This window comes from Triplophysa dalaica, chromosome 19, assembly GCF_015846415.1.
Source record: "Triplophysa dalaica isolate WHDGS20190420 chromosome 19, ASM1584641v1, whole genome shotgun sequence".
NCBI classification, from domain to species: domain Eukaryota; kingdom Metazoa; phylum Chordata; class Actinopteri; order Cypriniformes; family Nemacheilidae; genus Triplophysa; species Triplophysa dalaica.
The window spans coordinates 11,978,947-12,000,328 of record NC_079560.1 but is presented as its reverse complement, the minus strand read 5'-3'; the positions used below and the strand labels follow the sequence as shown (position 1 = coordinate 12,000,328).

General features: G+C 36.0%; 3 protein-coding genes across 5 annotated transcripts; 2 read left to right on the top strand and 1 right to left on the bottom strand.

Annotated features, from left to right (window-relative positions):
• Window positions 1-3,167: 3,167 nt before the first annotated feature.
• On the top strand, window positions 3,168-9,347 carry ca4c (carbonic anhydrase IV c). The gene is made up of 8 exons (XM_056732007.1): window positions 3,168-3,281; window positions 5,810-5,857; window positions 5,986-6,150; window positions 6,238-6,383; window positions 6,487-6,579; window positions 7,158-7,224; window positions 7,954-8,114; window positions 8,437-9,347. Exons 1-8 carry the CDS (start codon window positions 3,227-3,229, stop codon window positions 8,629-8,631), a joined length of 930 nt encoding a protein of 309 aa, XP_056587985.1. The 5' UTR covers window positions 3,168-3,226; the 3' UTR covers window positions 8,632-9,347.
• Window positions 9,348-9,354: 7 nt separating this feature from the next.
• On the bottom strand, window positions 9,355-17,418 carry asl (argininosuccinate lyase). The gene is given in 18 exon segments (XM_056732006.1): window positions 9,355-9,544; window positions 9,649-9,755; window positions 9,846-9,868; window positions 9,871-9,925; window positions 10,136-10,219; window positions 10,296-10,355; window positions 11,544-11,628; window positions 14,342-14,456; window positions 14,537-14,599; window positions 14,779-14,831; window positions 14,936-15,013; window positions 15,161-15,238; window positions 15,343-15,440; window positions 15,548-15,604; window positions 15,797-15,880; window positions 16,667-16,861; window positions 17,007-17,064; window positions 17,167-17,418. Coding segments are annotated over 17 exon segments (1,395 nt in total). The 5' UTR covers window positions 17,022-17,064; window positions 17,167-17,418; the 3' UTR covers window positions 9,355-9,399.
• A 205-nt stretch (window positions 17,419-17,623) lies between these two features.
• crcp (calcitonin gene-related peptide-receptor component protein) lies at window positions 17,624-20,974 on the top strand. 3 transcript variants are annotated; one of them, XM_056731372.1, is made up of 6 exons: window positions 17,624-17,689; window positions 18,412-18,448; window positions 18,576-18,674; window positions 18,817-18,911; window positions 19,353-19,410; window positions 20,656-20,974. In XM_056731372.1, exons 1-6 carry the CDS (start codon window positions 17,682-17,684, stop codon window positions 20,791-20,793), a joined length of 435 nt encoding a protein of 144 aa, XP_056587350.1. In that variant the 5' UTR covers window positions 17,624-17,681; the 3' UTR covers window positions 20,794-20,974. The 3 variants fall into 3 exon arrangements, with proteins under 3 accessions (XP_056587350.1, XP_056587348.1, XP_056587349.1); XM_056731370.1 differs by having other exon boundaries at window positions 19,323-19,410; XM_056731371.1 differs by having other exon boundaries at window positions 17,662-17,752; window positions 19,323-19,410.
• Window positions 20,975-21,382: the final 408 nt, after the last annotated feature.

The following is a 21,382-nucleotide window of genomic DNA, read 5'->3' as shown; positions in this document are numbered from 1 at the left end:
AATGGCGACCCAAACAAATGAAAATGTTTATCGTCCTCTTATCAAATTAACCACTCTATTGCACAGTTAATTGTTTATTAAAGGACTTAAGATGGAATCATATAATGAACCTGGGACCGGTCTTAAGCTTTTTTCCAATTAGGAAAAGCATTGACTCATGTCATCGGAATGATGTCACTCCAGTGATACTAAATCTGGATGTATAAAAATTATAAAAATTATATATATTTATATAATTATATGGTTAAAATGTATATATATATATATGAATACTTTGGTTCCAAAACGAGATAACTCCGTTAAAATATATATATATATATGTTTTTTTATTGTGCATTCCAATTAATATCAATCAAAGTGCAGTTGATTTGTTTTGATAAATGCCATAATAACTCAAAATAATACAGCTAACACAATAAAACACAATTAAAACATGATAACATAATAAAAAACCTTTAAAGAAGTTTTATCGCATTTTGGAACCAAACTCTTCATATATATATATATAAATATATATATATATATATATAGGGAGAGGGAGAGAGAGAGAGAGAGAGAGAGAGAGAGAGAGAGAGAGAGGTCCTCATTGATAAGATAAATAGAGGGACCACAGCACCCCCTGGTGTTTAATATTGCTAAAGACCACAATCTAAGAATTAAACTTTCAAGTCATGTTCTGAAAAAAAACGTATACCCCTATTTTCTCTGAAGTAGATAGTTTAAGAGAAAATAGGGGTCAGCATGAGACATTTGGGACAGCCCCAAAACTAAAGTAGCCTAAGTTTGAATTTGCATATGAACATTGCAAATGTAAGAAGAAACCCTTCAGGCAGAAATAATTAAAGGTATCAGAAATTCACACAGTGTTTGTCAAATATGCTGCAAAATGCCAAGGCACATTCACAGTAGTCTAACATTTGCCGATTATAAATTGACCTGCCACCTGCTGTGAAATGGCAGTCTAGCATTTTAGCTTATGCTAAATTTGAGGAAAAAATCTCATTAAGCAGCTTATACGATGCTTGTTGGCATGACCTCGTCTCAGACAGTATTGCTGTTGTATGTGAATTTAATTAAGCTTTATTTTAATTAAATGGTTGCAGATTGGCATCATGAAGTGTCATGATAGGTTATACATAAAATGAACTTAAGGAAACAATTGCTTTTTTAACTTTAATGCATATAAATGTAAAGAATCTCTTACTGTAGATGTCTGTTGACTAGTGGTTCTCGTTTTCGTCGTGAGGCTCCCTTTGTTCCCCCTATGTGTAGAGTGGCCCCCTCAATAAAGATTGAAACGTTATATTTTTATATGAAACCATTAATATATTCAGTAATACAATGTGATATCAATTATTTTGCTTGGTGTTCTGATTCCCTAAATGTATTAGGCCTTTACATTTCTAAATTTCATAAAATGCCACATCATCTGTGGCCCCCCTGGATCCATCTTGGGCATCCTTTTATTCTCTAATGTCCTTTTATTGCCCACTGTTTACCTTCCAGCTCCTCTCCTTGTAATTACATGTTATAATATGATGTTGACCACAATACGGACCCGTTCCATCTTATCTGGCTAAAACCTAGCAGGTCAGACCTTCATGCCAGTTGACTTTAATGACTTTTTAATGGGTATCTCAGTTTTAACGACCCACTACAACACTTGTAATCATTTTATTGGAATGATGAATGATTGAGAAAAGGTTAACATTAATTTCATATACACCGCCAGTCTTTTTCCTAGGCTGAGATCACATCGCACGAGGCAGTGAGAGAGGGATGGGGGGTGAGCGACGTGCGTTCATTATGTTGGCAAAAGGCTGAGGTGATTTATGATAGCAGCGTTGTTGTTTTCCCTTATCTCTAATTAGACGCTTTTGCCGAATTAACTGATTTCGGTGACAAAGCGCCAAGACACGGTTAACAAGGCAGGTGGCCTTGTTCTACATCATTCGTCATTCTCAAAAGAGTCACTTTAGAGACTAGAACCGAATTGAGTCTTTTAAAATGTCCAAACATCTTCGGAGATCCCATGACTCATTAATCTTAGACTTATGGAGGGAATTACATGATTTCCTTCACGGATATACAGTATGTAGCATAATGAATAACTAGCCTACTATTCATTTCTCCTGCATTGGATGACCCAATTGGTTGAATGTGAAAAAAAAGAGAAGAATGTTTTTTAAAATACAATTTAGTTTTTATGTTTACAATGCTGGTTCCATGATTTTTTAGAAATATTCTATTCAATTACTTTTTAAGCATTACTAGTGGTGTAGCCATCAAACTAATTCATTAAAAGAAACAAATGTATACATTTATGCATTTGGCAGATTATCGAAAGCGACTCACATTGCATTATCCTAAACATTTTGTTTATAATTATGTCCAATTTTCTGAGATCGAACCCACGACCTTACGTTGTTAACGCAATGCTCTTACCACTGAGCAACAGGAAGGCACTATAGACTTTACAATTTTAAATGAAAAAATAAATTAAAGTTATATCATAAAATATTTTTGTTAAATGACTTTTAAAACAATTGGTTGGTGTAGCCAGCCAACATTATATAAATAAACATTAAAATAAATACATGGATAAGAAACAAAAAAGCAACAATAAGAAAAAATAAATTGGAAATACATTAAAAATAAAATAAAATATAGCAATAAAATATTTTGTATTAAATTACTTACAATATCGGGTGGTGTAGCCATCATAAATAGATACAAAATCAAAATACACATTGCAGTACAGTGCAAAATCAAACTACATGTGAAACAACTGTAAAAAAAACAATATGTACAAATCTTTCTTATTTTAAATAAATATTTTCTTCATATTCCTTCAAGCATTCATATTACAGATTTTGTTAAAGCACCAATAACTTAAAATGGGAGTTCAAATTTTGCTCTGCTCTTGTAGAACATTGCCCTCTACCGGCCTTTTGATGACTCAAAGTCATTTAGCATGAGTTGAGGGAACACTTCATTAAGTTGAACTGGCCTCTCTTGCCCTAGGTTGTATCATGAGTTAAACACGTCACGGTGGGCCTCACTGGTCTGATTGCTGCCCTAAGTTACTTACACCTTTCATTTCACCTTTTACCTGTAAATCTCTCTCTCTCTCTCTTACTCTCCCTCTCTCCTCCTTCCTTTCCCCTACTGTATAAAATTGATTCCTGTAACACTAGGCAGTGAGAGTTGTGTTGGCATTGTAGACATGACATCTATTCTCTCTCTCTCATCTCTTCTGTTGGCTCTTAAACTGTGCACAGGTAAGACTGCTCAAGAACTCTGTTTGTTTGTTTGTCTCTCTCTCTCTCTCTCTCTCTCTCTCTCTCTCTCTCTCTCTCTCTGTCTGTGTGTACAGGTGACTGAATGACTGCTTCTGTGTTTATATCTGTCTATCTATGTACAGGTGTTTAAAAAAACTACGTCTAGCAAAGCAGAGAAGCTTTGAATTCTGGCCTGAAAAAATAGGAGTGAAATATGACTCATCCTTCTTGCGCAGAAACAACGTGTGCTTTTTTATATTCATGAAGTTTGATGATTCATTTTGATAAAATCAGGATTTTCAGCATATAATGTATATTTTATACTATTTTTCAAAATTATTGACAAATAAAAAAATATTTACGAATGCATAATCTTAAAAATGTTACTGTCCAATGTATTAAGGGGTCCTAAAGACCACTAAAAAGAATCAATTTCACATTTTTTTATGTAATATTATAAATGTAATATATAACAATTATTTTATTAGTATGCATAGCATGCAGACTTCAGTTGGCACAGACTTCACACGTCTGTGCAAAATCTGCTGATCCGTGTTTTCCCAGCATGCTTTGTGAATGTTCCAAAGAGCATCTTTTGTGCTGTAATGGAAGCAAAGGAAATCTGACCTTTTGCACAAAGAAGTTAGCATGGTCATAAATTGACTTACATTTCATTAGTTATCTAGTAATAGAGCAGAGGCTAATTCAATTAAATTAGGTCTTTATTTTATGTCACTTCAATATCACCTTTTCCCAGTTTTTAAGTATTTACTTCCTCTTAACGTTTTGGTGTTTCCAGGTTTAAATGTTTATTAAGTCCCAGATGTAGTGTCAGATCTTTGAAGCCTGCTGTACATTGTAGCAAATAAATGTATACAAACATTGACATTTCATGTATACATAACACACAAATTACTTATTTCTTAATAAAGTCATATAGAGTAGATGTCAGATCTCATAATTCTCCTAATGATGGTGGTGTTGAAATCTTGTGAAAGTACATGGGTACTTGCTAATCGTTGTGGGAAAATGTTTGTAACGGTTTGTTTTGTTGGCACAACACACTAATCAGCAGCACCTATGCATAAACACCCTTAATGATTTTCTAGTATAATTTTAGTCAAAACTTAGACTTTCGTTCTTCTGCTCCTTGTACTTTCAATAGAGTGCAATCTGCATTCTTGGACTCTCTTCAAGAAGACGGTTAATTGCGTTGTGTCTTTTCTGCACAACCTGGTTGTCCTAGACTTAAATGCCATACGATTATTGTTAGTATCTTTTTGCTAGCATCTGAATAGGAGCACGTGTATTTACATTCACGTATTTGTCAGACACCTTATTTTGTCATTTATTCTGTCATCGTTTACTCACCCTCTAGCCATTTCAAACCAACTTTCTTCAAAATGTTTGGGTTTTGCAGAAGAAATAAAATCATACATGTTTAAAATGACATGAGGGTGAATAAATGGCAGATTTTTTTAATTTTTGGGTGAACTATGAGTAAGTGTGTTTTTCAAACCCATGACCTTTGCGTTGCTAACACATGCTGTTGAGCTAAAGAACTGAGGAATCATACGAAACCAAGCGGAATGTGCATGATGTGTCGAGCATGTAACATTTACAAAGAGCTTTTCCAAAACGTGAGCGAAAATGTGTAGAGTTTAGACAATTGCTGTGGTGTGCGAAGAGGGCAACATTTTTCAAAAGCTGTGCATTATTTTGTCAAGCATACCGATAACCTCTTCCGAAGTATTGCACTTAATAATATTAAAAGCCAGCAAAATGTAGATGTGATATTATTCATTTCCATAAACTGTAAATGCAACACATTTGCTCTGACCGTTTGGATTTTGTCACTGGTTAATCTCGCCTGTAGTGCAGTGCATCTTGGGTTATTGAATTCACAGGGGTTATTTTTTAACAGAGTCTAACCTTCTGCAAGGTGTTTCAATTTGATTGTCTGAGCACTTCAAAGTTCTTCTTCTGTATGTTGTACTGGATATGATCAGACAGACGCCCACAAAATACTTTTGTAACATTTACAATTGTGTTGTTGTGTAATTACATGCACAACGTTTCTCTTGCCGCATCAGATTCCACACGCAACAACTGAGTTTTACTGGAACTTCTGATATTACCGCAGAAAACGCTTAAAATAGAAAATCAAACTGTAATGTGTAAAAAATCACAGTTTCAAGCTTTGAACGAGTTAAATAAAAGGTCTGGTGGGTTCACAGGTAGACGGCGTCAAAATGGAAAGCTTAAGGGGCCTCTGCATTTCATCACATGTTTCTCTGATGCAGGTGATCAGGAGGGGAATCCAGTTAGATGGCTCAATGATTATCAGGAAATACTTAACCAATCAAAGCACGCCTGCATACAACCGCAAAATAAACAAAATTGTTAGTTAATGACCAGCATTGTAACTATGGTCCGTAAGACCGCTCTTAGCGTCAAGTCACGGATCTGAATACTTTCCAGTAGTCGTCTGTAAATCCAGTTTCATCAGGCTTGTCTCTCTGTTCCAGGTGAGTGGTGCTACAAGAGCCAGTTCTCATGCAATGACACATGTAAAGGTAAGAACACTGTACCTGGACGTTTTGCATAGTCATCCACTTGCTCTTGTGTAACGTATCTCCTATAGTTGAATGAGCAGAGAAACATTTGATCAGACTACTGTAATTGTTTCTTTTGTGTGGATCAGAGCCCGATCACTGGCACAAGATTTTTCCAAAATGTGGAGGACAGAGCCAGTCACCCATCAACATTGTCACACGCAAGGTACAACATAACTCAAATCTGACCGGCTTCATCTTCGAGGGTCACGAGGACTGTGTCAACATCACTGTGGAAAATCACGGACACTCAGGTGGATGTGAAGTTCAGTTTAATTTGTCAAATTCAATTCATTGACTAAATCCTAGCGCAATACCAATAACATGTTGCATCTTTGTAGCTCACTTCACTCTTCCTCCATCCGTGCGGCTCCGTGGTGGCGGTCTTCCGACCACATACAAGGCCGTTCAGTTTCATCTGCACTGGGGAGAGGAGCAGGAGGCGGGCTCGGAGCACTCTGTGGATGGGGAGCGGTATCCTATGGAGGTCTGAATCCCATATCAGAACATTACATTATACACTGTATGTAAGATGGGAGGGAAACATTGACAATAGTTTGATTTTATCTTGGTTATTTTGTTTTACGCAGCTCCACATTGTTCACATTAAAGAACAGTACAGCAGCTTGCAGGAGGCTGAGAGTGACACGACGGGGGTAGCATTACTTGCCTTCTTTTTTGAGGTACTGCTACCATCTGTCATCTTTTCTCTTTGATACTTGAAAAGCAATCTTAATAGGCCATGTGGATAATAACACTTTTGCATTAAAGGGATAGTTCATCCAAAAAATTGTAATACTGTCGTCATTTACTCACGCTTATGTTATTTCATTCCTGTATAAATGATTCAGATGAACACAAAGAAAGATATTTGGAAGAATGTTAGTAATTTTGACTAACATTGACTTCTATAGTTGGGAGAATTCAATGGTAGTCAAATGTGACCGAGAACTCTTTGTTTTCCTAAATTATTCTAAATATCTCATTGTGTTCGACAGAACAAAAAAACACAATATGTTTTTCCCTTCTATGGTAGTATATGATTTCCCAGATCGGAAAATTGCTGACATTCTTCCAAATATTTTCTCTGTGTTCATTGGAACAAAGAAATTGATGGAGGTTTGAAGCAAAGGATGACCGATGTTTTTTTTTGGATGAACTTTCCCTTTAAGCAGACGCTTTTATCCTAAGCAACTTACAGTGCATTCACGCAGTACTGTACTATTGAAAAAGACTGAAAATAATGTGTCATTCTTTTCAGGTCACTTTAAAGCCAAACAAACACTTTGATAGAGTTATAGAGGCTTTAGGAAGAGTCCGGTATCACGGTGAGCCCTACTGTACATTATATCAAAATATTACACTGTAAAGAAATCAACCATTGTACCTAAAAAATGTAGTTGTAAATACATAAAATGGTCAGTTCTGGTCCTTGATTCTGATTGGTTGAGCAGAGTTCTAAGTCGTTTTAAAATAATGCTGACCGCATAACAGAGCCTAAATATCGATTTATTTACTTTAGTTTATGAAACCTTGCTCATCATATGGAATGAGGAACAGTTTTATAAAAGCAATAAGCCCCGCGAAGAAGTGCGTTCCAGTGCATTTTTTTAACAGCCATGGGGTTTTAAGACACAACGCCCTTAGCTGTTTTTAAATGCATTGTAACCCACTGCTGCATGGGCCCTATTGCTTTATTACAACTCACTCGAATGTATATTTTTATAAACTCACTTGTATTTTGTATAAGTTAAAAATCAAATTTATGCCATTTCAACTTCATTTAAAAGCCAGTTTACTATCATTTAAATTACGAGATGCACCAATACTAAATATTGGTGCATCTATATTGATAGACAATAGTGCATAAAATAGCTTTTTATGGACCGATATTATTGGCCGATATATCGGTGCATCGGTAATTTAAATTCAACTCAGTTTGATTCAACTTAAACATTTAAGGCAGCTTTTTCACTTCTTATATGTGATGCTTTTATATAACGTATTTTTTAACAATCCAAATGTCACTTTTTTTCATTGTTCTCTTCGATTTAAAGGGAACACCAGTGCCATTTCAGGGTTTAGACTGGCTGACATCCTCCTTCCTGCAAGTAGACTGAGTTACTATCGGTACTCAGGCTCCATGACCACTCCAGGTTGTGACCAGATTGTTGTGTGGACTGTGTTTCATCAGACTCTGCCCATTAGCCAAAAGCAGGTATACCAAACCTTCACCTAGATTAACAATATCATAATCCAAGATTTATTTACCACTCAAGCATCCATATTTGATCACTAGAAATGTACAGTATATCGACTATGTCTACGTTTGGTTATACTATAGCAATTTTATATTTAATTTTATCAATATTTCATTGTATATTAATTGTATTACATTACATTAAAACTACTCAACAGTTACTGATTCTTTGCGAAGATCTACTTGAAGTTAAGTTTGGGCCGCATGACATTTGTTTATGTTGTTGCCGCTGAAACCGTCTAAAGGTTCCTGATTTTAATTCACACATTTTCTGTTTCAGCTGGCATTAGTGACAGAACAGCTGTTATTCAGGACAGAAAAACCCATGACTGGAATATTCCGTCCCATGCAGAATCTGAATGGTCGAATTGTGTTCAAGTCTGTGAAAAGTGACAGTGTGTGTGTATTGCCAGGTCTAATCTCCCTGTTTCTGTGCCTCTTTTGTGCTCTTGGACAACAAAGGTGTTTTGGTTGAACACATTCAACAAGTTAAACCGTCTCACATAACACTAGATGTTCTGTATGACACTATTCTTTCAAAGGGAATATCAACGAACAATAGAAAATTGTTCCAGACGTTAGGTTAAGAGTTTTCAAATGGTGCCTCTTTGACTACGGATGACAAATTTAAAATCACAGTTAAGAATAGATTGAGATTATTTTAGGGCAACATAAAATGTATGAATGTATTTTATTTACTTTATGAATTTCTGTACTAAATCATATTGTTAATGATTTATCTATGCTCTTTATTTAAATTATTTAAATTATATTTATCAATATTCCAGTGTTCCTTTCTTTAGCTTCTCTCATTTAGCCTTTTGCTTTTTAGAATAAACTATCACAATATATTGTTCAAGTATGAAGTATACAGTAATGCATTTCCTCCGTAGAAAATAGATTGTTGCACTAGTTAAATGATTTACATTTTTAACTATATTTATACAGGATTGGCACAAATTTCATTTATGTTTCTGTCATGTTTAATAATAAAAATTCCACTGTTAGAATATTATGTTAATGCAAACCACAGAGGTCTTTAAATCTAATGTATATAACTGATGACTAAAGATGTTAAGACTTGATAAATAGAGTGTTTCCTATTGATGTAATTTTTTGATTAAACTTTAAACAAATTCCAATTGTACAGTGAAATTTGTGTGTGACTGTAAATAAAACTTAAAATGACTACACAAACTCTTGAATAAATTTCATTTTATTGTCCATGTGACTTGTGAATTGGTCACTGACTTTGTGTTTGTAACCAGCTTCTGAAGTGTTCAATCTGAGCCGTGACGCTACACTTGGCAGTACCACCGGGGGCGCTGTACTGTTCCACACTGCTGCTGTAGTCCCACACTGTACAAATGTCACAATCAAACAAAGGGCTAAAAATAAAGAGAGACAGAGAGAGAGATGGTTAAACAAATAAAGATTAATTATCGATTAATTATTGATGCATTAGATGTGTTCTGTGCTTGTTCCTGCTGACCTGGCTGTATGTAAATCCTCAACAGTGAGTTGATTCAAAGGGATCTTCTTTGACTCTGCAATGTAGACGGCTTTTCCAGCACAGCTGTGGGCTTCTCTGAATGGCATCTACAAGATATATGGATGGATACGCTACTACTGAAGAACTTATGCTGAGAAATGAAGCTATGGATGGAGGAATACTGCAGATATACTCACTCCCTTTCTGACCAGGTAGTAGCCAGATCCGTGGCCAGCATGTCTGGACTGAGAGCCTCTTCCATTGTCTTCTGGTTTATCTGAAGAATTAAAAAGCCAAAGTGTTCTTACACTCGAGATCCATCAGTGTAAGGGCAGGAAAATAATTTCCTTCATATTGCTCAACATGTTTTGGATTTTTTACAATGTTTCACCTACTTACTTTTTAAGTCCGGTTACAGTTTTGTTCTTCATTGTCCTTGACATGATGACAAAACAACATTAACTTGTGGTATAAACCTGTCTCTCACCTCCAGAGTTGAAATGACACCTGTCGCCACCTGCAGCACGTCATGTGCTGTGTCAAAGGTGTCAAACATGGCCTCCTTATCCTCCTGCATTTAAAAAACTGTACTGTGAAAGAATGTTATGAATTATAATAATAATAATATTCTCTGTTATGTGTTGTACCTGTAGGTCTTTGTTGTATGAGCTGGGTAAGCCTTTAAGAGTCATCATAAACCCTGCACACTGCGTTAAAGAGGAGTGAAATGTACAATAAATACAACATTGTGTAGTAAAATTGTTGTGACTGTTGTATTTGATTTTTGTAATAAAAGTTTAGATTAAAACTTGTTTTTTTGGACTGAATGATTGAAAGACCAAATCTCACAAAACCTATAAATGGAAATAAGCAGGTCGTATTTCATATGAAGTATTATTCAATCATTATTACTTAACTTACAAATAAAACATCAAGATGCATTACGGCAGTGTTTCTCAAACTTTTTCTGCCATTCCCCAGGGAAGGGTTCGGAGCCCCACATGTCCCCAGTGGCCCTAACAAAATGTTAAAAAGCTTTAGCTCCACTGTCTGTTTTGCTGGTGCCGAATTTCCAGATTTCTTTTCATTCCATGTCACAAACTTATCCATTGCTAACTTTTATACCCTCTTCCCTTTACCCTCTAAGTTTTTTGTTCTGCTTCAATTGACATTCAGACGTGAAATCATTCATGTAGGCTACTAACGTTCCACGTGACATTTTCTTCGCAGTCTGATGTTGTTCCAAGTAAGGCTGACATTTAAATGCGTCGTTGTTTTGAGTGTATGGTGGTCAATAAATAAAGGAATTAATAGAGATGCGTGCAAAGAGACCAAATTTTCGTCCATTTGACCCACCCCACTTGTCATGTCTCTATTCCCCACCAGTGGAGCCCAACAATTTGAGAAACGCTGCATTATGTGAATTTTTTTTTTGCATAAATGTTGGCTTGGTTCTCTCATGCAAAAGTTCTTGGCCCCCATCGACTACCATAGTAGGAAAAATTATATATGTATATACATCTCTGTTTTGTTGAACACAAAACACAAGAACACAAAAGAAGATATTTTGTAGAATTTATGAAAGCAAACAGTGAGGAACTTTTAACTACTTTTTCATACAGTGTTAGTCAATGGTGGCCGAGAACTGTTACAGGCATTCTTCCAAATATCTTTCTTTGTGTTCATCAGAAAAAAGACTTCATGAAAATTTGGTACAACTCAAGGGTAAGTAAATGATAAAGAATTGTTCCTTAAAATTATTCCCATGTATTATTTCGTACCCATATAAGAATCATTAAATCCATTGCATCATAAAAACAATGAAAACAAACAAATGACAAAAAGTCCAACTGTTCTCTAGTCTTTTTGGGTTTATGTGAACTATTGAGTCTTACTCTGCCAAACACTCGTCCTGCTTTGCTGCGGAGGAGCTCCAGGCTGTCTGCGTTCTTCTTCTGGGGCATCAGACTGCTTCCTGTGCTGCTCACACAAACACAAACAAAAGTGCTGACAGAGCCGACAACATCCCTCAGCACACAACAGTGTACAACAATCTGTTTACAGCAGTGGGCATCTGTGACCTAAGACCTCGGATTCCAGTACCGTCAGATAAAGACCAAGCTGTGACACACTCTGTGGCGTCCCGTAACACTATAATGGTGTTAAAGCTCCTGTCATTTCAAATCTGTATGACTTTCTTTCTTCTGCAGAACACAAAAGAAGACATTTTGAAGAATGTTGGTAACCTCATTGACTTCAACTGTATGGACACAATACAACAGAGACATTTCTCTAAATATATTATTTTGTGTTTTGCAGAAGAAAGAAAATCATACAGGTTTGGAATCAAATGAGGTGCCTCAATGATAACTTTCATTTTGGGGAGAATTATTTGGAAATAATAAGTAATTTCCTAAATAAGCACCCTGTAGTCATGATTAGGAAAAACTGTTAATGTTAACTGACAGAGCATTTCACAGATCATAAAGATTAACAAACACAAGTCGAAACGTCTTTTGCTTTTAACAACGGATGGTATGAGCTAGAACATGCACTTACAGTCCTTCAGTTCAAGAGTTGGGCCTAACTTAGATGGTAAGTGTACCATAAATCACTTAAATCAAGAACCGTTCATAAGCTGCACTGCCTGAAGCTCGACGGCACCAGCAGTTTTATGATGGAAATGTGCGTACATGACCGGTGCGCCAGAACCCACACAGCATGTAGTAACGTCAGAAGTAATACTCAAAAACCAATGGCTTTAAACTAATGAGCTGTGTCTGTTGCGACATTACAGAGAATTAAGAGGACACAAGAATGAACACACAGGACTTGTTCTTGTTCATTGGGCAGCAAATGTTGTTGGCTAATAACTCTTTCCTGTTAGTCAAAAAAATTGCTTGATGGAAAGCCAAATCTCAACTGAGCTGGAAATGCAGTAAGATGTGACGCTAAAGCTGAAGATGGCCAATTTCTAATAAAAATATTGCTCTGAAAAGATGCTCTATATTTTCTCAGACCTTAAATACGTTTATATTCAAGTTTATATTTAATTTAATGCAATACAACAGTAACAGTTGTTCATGTAGTTATGAAAAGTAAAAAAAAAAACTGTTTTGATGACCTGAATTTGTATGACCGTTTCATGTCTTTTCATGCTGTCAGTCTTTCACATTGATGTTTATTAAATTTATGTAACTCCTGAGCAGTGTTGGGTAAGTTACTCTGAAAAAGTAATTAATTACTAGTTACTCATTACATATTCAATAGTGTAATTAGATTACTGTCCAAATTACTCTGTCCAAAAAGTACTTAGTTACTCATTACTAGTTACTTTCTATATCATACATCAACCTTAATTAAGTGATTCAAGGATAGACATGAAACGGCTTATTTAATTCATTCAAATAATATTATTAACTGACCAAAGTATTACAAATGTAAGAATTATACATTAAAGCACAGATTTTAAAGTAAGACTTTGAATTTTGAAGTCAATTACGCTATTGCACACGCATATATTTCACAAAGTATTTAGTTTAATTACATCAAAAGTAACTGTATTTAAATTACAGAAAACATACGAGTAATCCCTTACTTTACTTTTTCAAGGGAAAAAGTAATTACATTACACTAACTAATTACTTTGTAACTAGTTACACCCAACACTGCTCCTGAGGTTTCATTTTGTTGAAATTCAACAAACACTGGAATGTACCGGCCACAATACATCTAGAAATGCTGATTAAATTAAAATTTGAAATGGTCTCTCAATTTTATCTGTGGCTGCAACATCAAAATGTCAAACAATCAGAGGTGTCAAGTAATGAAGTACAAATACTTATGGTTTATAATGTGGTCATCAAATGGCAACTTTAAAAAAGAAAAATCAACTTTACATTTAAAATCTGATGTATATTAAAGGGGTCATTCGCCGGAAGTACGTGTTCTTTGTATTTTGTGTGTTATAAGTTGCCCATACATGTATTAGACACGTGAAATTACAAAAATTTAAGTGTCGGAACAAAAGATGTATTTTAGACCTGACCTGCCAGAAACGCCTCGTGTAACCACACCCCCACAACATGACGTCAGCTCGTGGAGTGATTTGAATAAAACCGCCCAAATCTACACGCAAGTAAGGTGGGCGGTCTTGAAAATCTCATTGTACCGTGACCGGGGCAGCCTGATGTTCCGAATATGGTAAGAGGCGTTACATTTTCTTGCAGTATTGGACCAATCATGCCACAAAAACCCAAATCCAAATGAAATGATGTTTTATAAAAAGGTTCGGGAGGAGAACGATCATATAATTAACATGGCTGGCTTTCAATAATCAATCGCCCAATCTCAGCATCCGCCTATTAATAGTAAAGAAGCTTTACATTCATTCTCCCGGATCTCTCGCAAACCCTCCTCCACCCCGTCTCCTCACCATAACTCTACAGCTCAGCACCGGGGGATAGCCTGGGTCAGGGCTCACTCCGGGCCCGGGACCCTTTCCCCGGTCAAGGGGCGGGCGTTACGAACTCGGGAGTTTTTTCCGAGCTCGGAACCCTCGCCCCGGGACAGTACGCCAAATACGCATACTATCCGTCCAACCTTAATTTTCTGTGAGGCGACTCGTGAATTATATACTAAGAATACATGAATCTCATCTATTTATCTACGTATGTGTGTTTTTAGATCTTACCTGTATGCATCAGACAATGTTATGAAGGAGAACTCTTTGGTATTGTACAAAATCAGATCCTCCGCCATCTTGCTAAGATGTGTGAGACACATCGATCCCCAGAAGAGAAACTCCGCTGTGCATTTGTTGGATAGAACGACATTAACACTAATGTCTTGAAAAGTTATAACATTCTTAAATGAAAAAAGCACAAACCTACAAAATCCCTCTGTCCAGTAGCATCCAAGCTGTTAATACTAATACTGTCGAAGTTCAGTTCTGTGTAATAATAAAAAACAGATTATAAAATGTAAATAGGTGAACTGTATGCAGAAAAAAACTAACACATATGTGACGTCATGCAGTATATCACTGATTATATAGGGGAGATTAGAAACAGGCATACATTAATATGAAAGCTAAAATACAAAGAAGCAAATTCACAATGTCTTATTAACCTTTACGGAGAAGTTCTCTGTCAATGTTGAATGGATTCCCAGCAATGGCTCCGCTACAAGGTAAGAAAATTCCCTTAAACATCGCTTGAATTAAATCAGTACATCTCAGAGTTTCATTTAACACAGTTAAAGTGCGCAGTGTACACACAAAACTGACCTTCCTAAAGGCATCACATTAGTACGTTTCCTGATTTCCTCCAGTCGCTCTACGTCCCTGCTCAACGGCACCGCATGACTTAAAAATAGTAACAGAACATACATTTCATTTGAAGGAATACAAGATATCTGGCAACCATATGAAAGTCAATATGTATGAAGTCATAACGCTTTTACACAAGAAACTGTAAAACATTGAAGATGGAATCACTCTATTAAAGAGCACCTGAGAATCCACTGACTCCATCTGATTGGCTGAGCCCTCTGTGTGTGAGTGTATCCAGGAAACAGGATGTCGATCTCTCTAATATAAAACAATAGATGATTTGCACATTAGTCAAATCTCGACAGGTATCTGAAATATTAAAATACGTCTGAGATCAGTCAGAAACCTGTGTATATTCTTACACAGCAGCTCTTTCCACCATAGTGTTGATCAACTGTAAAGTTTTTTCTTTCAGAGTGGAAATCGCATCTCGAAGCCACAGCCGCATATCCGTTGCAACCTATCCAGCCAATGAGGAGAAATGCAAACAAGGCATTCAGTTTGAATAAGATAAATTACATTTATAATGACATAATAAAGGTTTCATTCAGTCTGAGGCAAAACTACCTGATCATTTCTGCTCCTGCCTGTGTGGAGCTTTCCAGCTGGATCACCAATAATCTCCTGTAAAAGAAAACCAGCATTAAAATTATAATTGTTTTCATATTTTAATGTAAAAAATGAAAATGAAAATATGACAGTATGACCAAACAACTAATAGGCAGCAATCAATTGTGGTTTTTTTGGACAACTAAAAGCTGTAATGTTTAATGTGGGAAGATCAAATGTTATAATAACAAAAGTGTGTCTTCCAACCTTCAGACGACGTTCATTAGCGGTGTGAATATCCTCATCACCATCTTTGATCCTGAACTCGCCTCTGGACCATTCATCGTGAACCTGATCATTAATACATCTTTAAATCCCTTATTTGTTTTGATAAATGAAAAGTGACAATAATCTTTATTTTGATTATATACTATTTATAGGTACGTGATTACGTAAAATGGTCGTTTTTGTTTCATTTTGGGAACTACTAACAATATTTCTCCCAAATGTCAAATAAAAATATTCTTTCTATTTGCACTTATTGGCAGAAAAACTTGAGAAACATGTGAAAATAACAAAAAAGAAGCTCTGTAAAAAAGTGTTATTCACTCTTAAGCAAAACAACAGAAATATTTCCACATGTATTTAGAAAACGTTTGTTATAAAAGTTTTCATGTGTGTTATGCCTTCAGTCTTTCACATTGCTGTTGGATGACATGATATCACTCCTGAGGTTTGATTTTGTTGTAATTTAACAGACATTGGACTGGACTGGCCGCAATACATCTAGAAATGCTGAATAAATAATAATTTGGATTGATTTCTACATTTCTTTCCGTACTTGTAATGTTCCATTATAGTGTGTTTGTATTCTGTCAACACAGTGAAGTTTACAAGAGCACTGTCATGTGGTTGTGTTGTGTGTTACTGAGTATTTAGAAGAGCATTGTTTTGGTGTGTGATGCATTAAACTTTGGATCCAGAGAGGGACTGGACTATGGCACAATGTGGTGGTAAATATTTACACCAGATCCTTTACTGTATGAAGTTTTCATGACTGTAAATGAAGCTATACTGCAACACATTAATTTGGAGTCTACTAAAAGGCTGAGATAGTGTTTTAACATGTGTAATCACCTTGTCGAGACCTGTAAGGATCTGGTCCATCTCGTTTTGGGTGACCAAAACTGCTTTTTGTAAGGCTTTGGCATATGCTTTACTTCCTTTAATATCTGCCTGCCACATGCGCTGGTCATACGAGATAGACGCATTAAACCTTTCCATTATAGGGTCGATGTTTCCCACAAATCGACCACCCCATAATTTATTTCCCTGTTTAACACAGAATAAAACAAAAGCAGCATTACGGTTAGAATAGCAATATGCATCACCGCAGGTTGTTGTTGCTCGCATATGTGAATAGTTTTACATAAAAACCCGTACTGACTAAAGAAAAGTGAACAAGCTTTAACGTTACCTCTGGATTTGCCATGGCAACCGAGCAGTCGTTATGTCAGATGACTTCAGCACAAGCGCTTAAAATACAAACAACAAACTAAAGCACATGTATGATGATGCAAATTAATATCATGTCAGATGTTGTCATTGAAGTGCAAAAAGCGCACTCTTTAGTTTACCATTCTTTAACCGATCCGTGAAAACGAAGACGTACAGCACCTTGTGAAAAGCGTTTCTTCCTCGTTTATTTTTGGGAAGGCGAAAGCTCTGCCCATATTATGCAAATTAATGCCGCCGAACCAACCAGAAGCTTAAGCGACGGTTCTCTGGAGCTGTCATTCATTTTGGGGAGCGCATCACTTTCAAAGAACGAAAGCCCGAGGCACCGCCCCCAAAATAGAAAGATTCACTGCCACACAGATTGAACGCTAGATGGCGCTATGCCATGTGATATGACATCAAAACGTCTTATTAAAATGGGGTGAATTTTTTTTTACAAAATTGAATCAAACAATGGGAATAAATAGCTGGACCGAACAACGAGCCAACAACTCTTTATTAAAAATATATATTTATATATATAAATAATTCAGTCGCATATTCTCCCTCAAACGTGAAACCGGGTAGGAACGTTAACAGAAAGTTCCGGTTTCTCGTCGGTAGTTTTAGGGGACGAACCATCAGGGCGAGCAGGATGGAAGTGTAAGAAACATCATTTGCTTTTTATGTTTGAAAAGACGCAGGAATTTATTTAATATTATTATGGTATGTCATTCTATAAAAGATTAAGTATAGCGCTGTGGTGAGGAAACCTGTTGTGAATTATTATGACAACTAACGTTAGCAGCTTACAAGAATATGAAGGAGTAACCATGCGACTAGTAACTTACACTGCATCGGAACATTTGTCCCCATTTTATATCTGTATTTTGAGGTTGATAAACTGTACGAAATAAAAGGAAATAAGAAAAAAACGATGTAACGTTGTGAAAGAATTGCGTATTTACACCTCATAGTAAATTGTATTTAAATAGAAATACAAGATACAATCACAAAATTGTCTGCAGTAGGAGTGTTGTTCAAGAAAGTGTGCTTTAAAAGACATGATTGGCTGCAAACATGATGTATAGTAATTTGCAGAAGACACTTTTGATATAACATTTTTGTAATAAAATGACTTTTTTTGATGACTTTTATTTATTTTTACATGCCCCCCCCAAAGAAACAGTAATAGGATATTCTCAAATGAGATCATTTTTTGTAACAGCAGTTATATATTACAAATCCCAAGACACTGAAAGAGCAATAGGCCTCCTTTTAAACAATAACTGGTATATACATTATAAAGAAAGATCATATCCAAGTAAACCAGTCAACATCCTCCACCGTCAATTCATCCTTTTAACTCAAATCTGTTTTTGCAGAAAGGATGCCAATGCCGCTATGCTAAGCAATTATGAGGTAAGTATGCAATATACAGTACATTATATTTTGACCGATTGTTTTGCTTGTGTGTGCATGTTGTGGATTTAAAGCCATGGATGAATTAATGGGTTCATGGCCTCACTCACAAATTCCACTCTACTAGGTCTATCAGCTGCTGTCAGATTTGAAAGAGAAACGAAAGGAAGTTGTCAAAAATAAGCACAGCACTGGGCAGCAGAATCTCAACACCATCATGTATGAGGTGTGTGTCTTGAATAAATGAGTGGTGTGTGAATTAATCTTTATATCTTGACACACTGCATTTACTCTTTGTTTTAATATTAATATTCAAACAGGATTACTCCGTTATGCTTTTTAATGTCCTGATGTACCTGCCTCAATAGACACTGAAGTACCTCTCCAATACCCCATGTGTCCGTCAGAGACCAGAGACTGTGCAAGACTTCCTTACTGCAATGATGCCTCATAAGCTCACCAAGTGAGTTCCAAAAAACCTTTGCATTAAAGAGTTGTGGAATGACATTAGATTTTTAGACCCACTTTAAACACTAAGTGACTGTTTCTCGCACACGGCGGTTTCTTGGACAGGGTTTAAGACTAGTCCTATACTTAAATAAATGTTAGAGCTGTCAAAACTGAAAATAGCCTGCAGTGATATATTTTAAAATGCATAGTTCCCTTTGTTGTGTCTCAAAGTAACACCAGTTGAGCTTTTTTGTAACGCATGATTGTAAAAACCTTGTTTAACCTAGGCATTTGTCCTGGCTTAATCTCTGTGCAGGAAACCGCCCCTAAATGCAATTTGTTACAACTCTGTATTATACTTGTGTTTTTTTGTTGTGAAGCAATTTTACACTTGCAGTATACTTAAAACCAGTGACAGAAGTAGCTGTTGTTTCTTTTCTGTTCCTGTTGAAAGAGCTGAGAAGTTGCAGTTGCTTAACCACAGACCTCAGACTGCTGTTGAAATCCAACTGGTGAGAGTCCTGTAAACCTTTTTGTGCCATCAATACTTACCTCATCTTGCATTTGCATATATTTTTATATCTCCTTTCCTTGTTTCCCTTTTATATGCTCACTTCTTGTCAGCCTAAGAATGTTTATGCAAACAACGTATTAAATATGCAAGGAAATGAGATGAGAAGTTAAGCATGATAAATCAAACAAACCAAAAATAAAACAATATGACCACAATTTACAAGCTGTTGTATCTTGTAAATTATTTAATAAACATAATAAAATCTGTTTTTATATGAAACTGCATTAGATAAATTCTTAAAATCTAGAGAGTATTATACAATGCCTGTCAAAAAACGTCACCACGTGGATTTAACTAAGCAATTAGGTAAGAGCCTCCCATTGGATTGGTGGTCTAGGTTCAGCAATGTGATGTGCCCAAAGAATGAGGTCAGCTGAATATACTGAATGACCAGGTTATTCCATCAATGGGTTCTTTCTTCCCTGATGGCATGGGCATATTCCAAGATGACAATGCCAGGATTCATTAGACTCAAATTGTGAAACAGTGGTTCAGGGAGGATGAGAGTCCAGACATTAATCCCATTAAGAATCTTTGGGATGTGGTAGAGAAGACTTTGCGCAACCGTCGGACTTTCCCATCTTCAATACAAGATCATGGTAAAAAATTAAAGCAACTCTGGACGAGAAAAAAATGACATTCTGGACATTCCAGAAGTTTATCGAAACGATGCCATAGTGAATGCCTGCCGTAATCAAATCTAAATGCGGTCAAACGAAATACAAGAGGGTTTGACTTTTTTTGGGACTGGCAGTGTATAACAGAAAGCAGAATGGGCAGCATTTTGATATTGCAAGTAAAAAATGCATTTAAACAAAACGTTTTACTTGAAACATATGGGGCAGTAGGACGGATGTTACACATTAAAAACAGATGTAGAATATTGTGTCATTTATGGAGCAAAGCAAACCACATCTTAAGAAAGCATGCAAAAAACTGATTGACAGATGGTTTTCAGTCCAAGAAATAAAACAATTTGTTTATGCTCAATAAAGCAGGACCAATGCTGAATTGAAAAACCTGTTTGTCTTTCCTTAAAGGAATCGTTCCCCTAAAATATATTTGTTCATTAGTTACTCCATTCTCATATCATATCGGTGCCTTTGCTCTAAGCTGATGGTAAAGGATGCAGGACAGTGGCTGTTGTTTGATATTGGGAATTGATCATATTTTCCTCTTACAGATGGTAGAGGAGAGTGAGGAAAGACTGACAGAAGAACAGATAGATGAACTCATACAGAAAGTCACAGACATCCTACCTGGTGACCCACAGAAAGAAGGCAATGCATCTGCTGACACTGAGATGGAGGCAGATCAGTAGCTTACCTCTTGAATGTTTTTTTTTTTTTTATAGACTTCTGTCTGAAGTCTACTGTTGAAATTCATTATATTAATGTGAATGCATGTCAGCCAGAAGTTATGTCTTAGATAAAGTTGTGTATCATGTTTACAAATCCCATGCATAAGTTGTTTTTATGATTAAATCATTGTAGTAAATAAATCCTTTTTGTGGTCTTATATTTATTGAAACTAAGCATTTAAAGAGTTTAATTTTAGATGTACCTGTTGAACGTTGTTGTCTTGCTTCTCTCTAATTTGGCCAATAATTATGTTGATTATAATTATGTATAATCGGTGAGCGGTCAAGCACGTATTAACAAATGTGTAAAAGCAATTTAAATATAATTTGCCCATCTATAATTTCTCAGACTGCCATGGCCAATTTTTATTGAGCCTTTAAAAATGTTTGTTTACCAGTGCTTGTATCTATAAAGGTGTTTTGTGATATTTGTCGATTTATGTTCGACAATTTAACGATTCTTCTGAGATAAATTGAGACGCATCTATTCAAATTTGCGTGCAGCTTTGTGACAGCATTCCATGTCATCAAGGCAACACCAACGAGCCAA

What these genes read in the sequence shown, in the direction of transcription:
- ca4c (XM_056732007.1), top strand. Translation starts at nt 3,227, where the DNA reads ATGACATCTATTCTCTCTCTCTCATCTCTTCTGTTGGCTCTTAAACTG. An exon ending in AGGAAGAGTCCGGTATCACG is followed by an intron (nt 7,225 to 7,953) that starts GTGAGCCCTACT and finishes TTCGATTTAAAG; the next exon opens with GGAACACCAGTGCCATTTCA. An exon ending in TGCCCATTAGCCAAAAGCAG is followed by an intron (nt 8,115 to 8,436) that starts GTATACCAAACC and finishes TTTCTGTTTCAG; the next exon opens with CTGGCATTAGTGACAGAACA.
- crcp (XM_056731370.1), top strand. An exon ending in CTATGCTAAGCAATTATGAG is followed by an intron (nt 18,449 to 18,575) that starts GTAAGTATGCAA and finishes CCACTCTACTAG; the next exon opens with GTCTATCAGCTGCTGTCAGA. An exon ending in TCAACACCATCATGTATGAG is followed by an intron (nt 18,675 to 18,816) that starts GTGTGTGTCTTG and finishes CTGCCTCAATAG; the next exon opens with ACACTGAAGTACCTCTCCAA.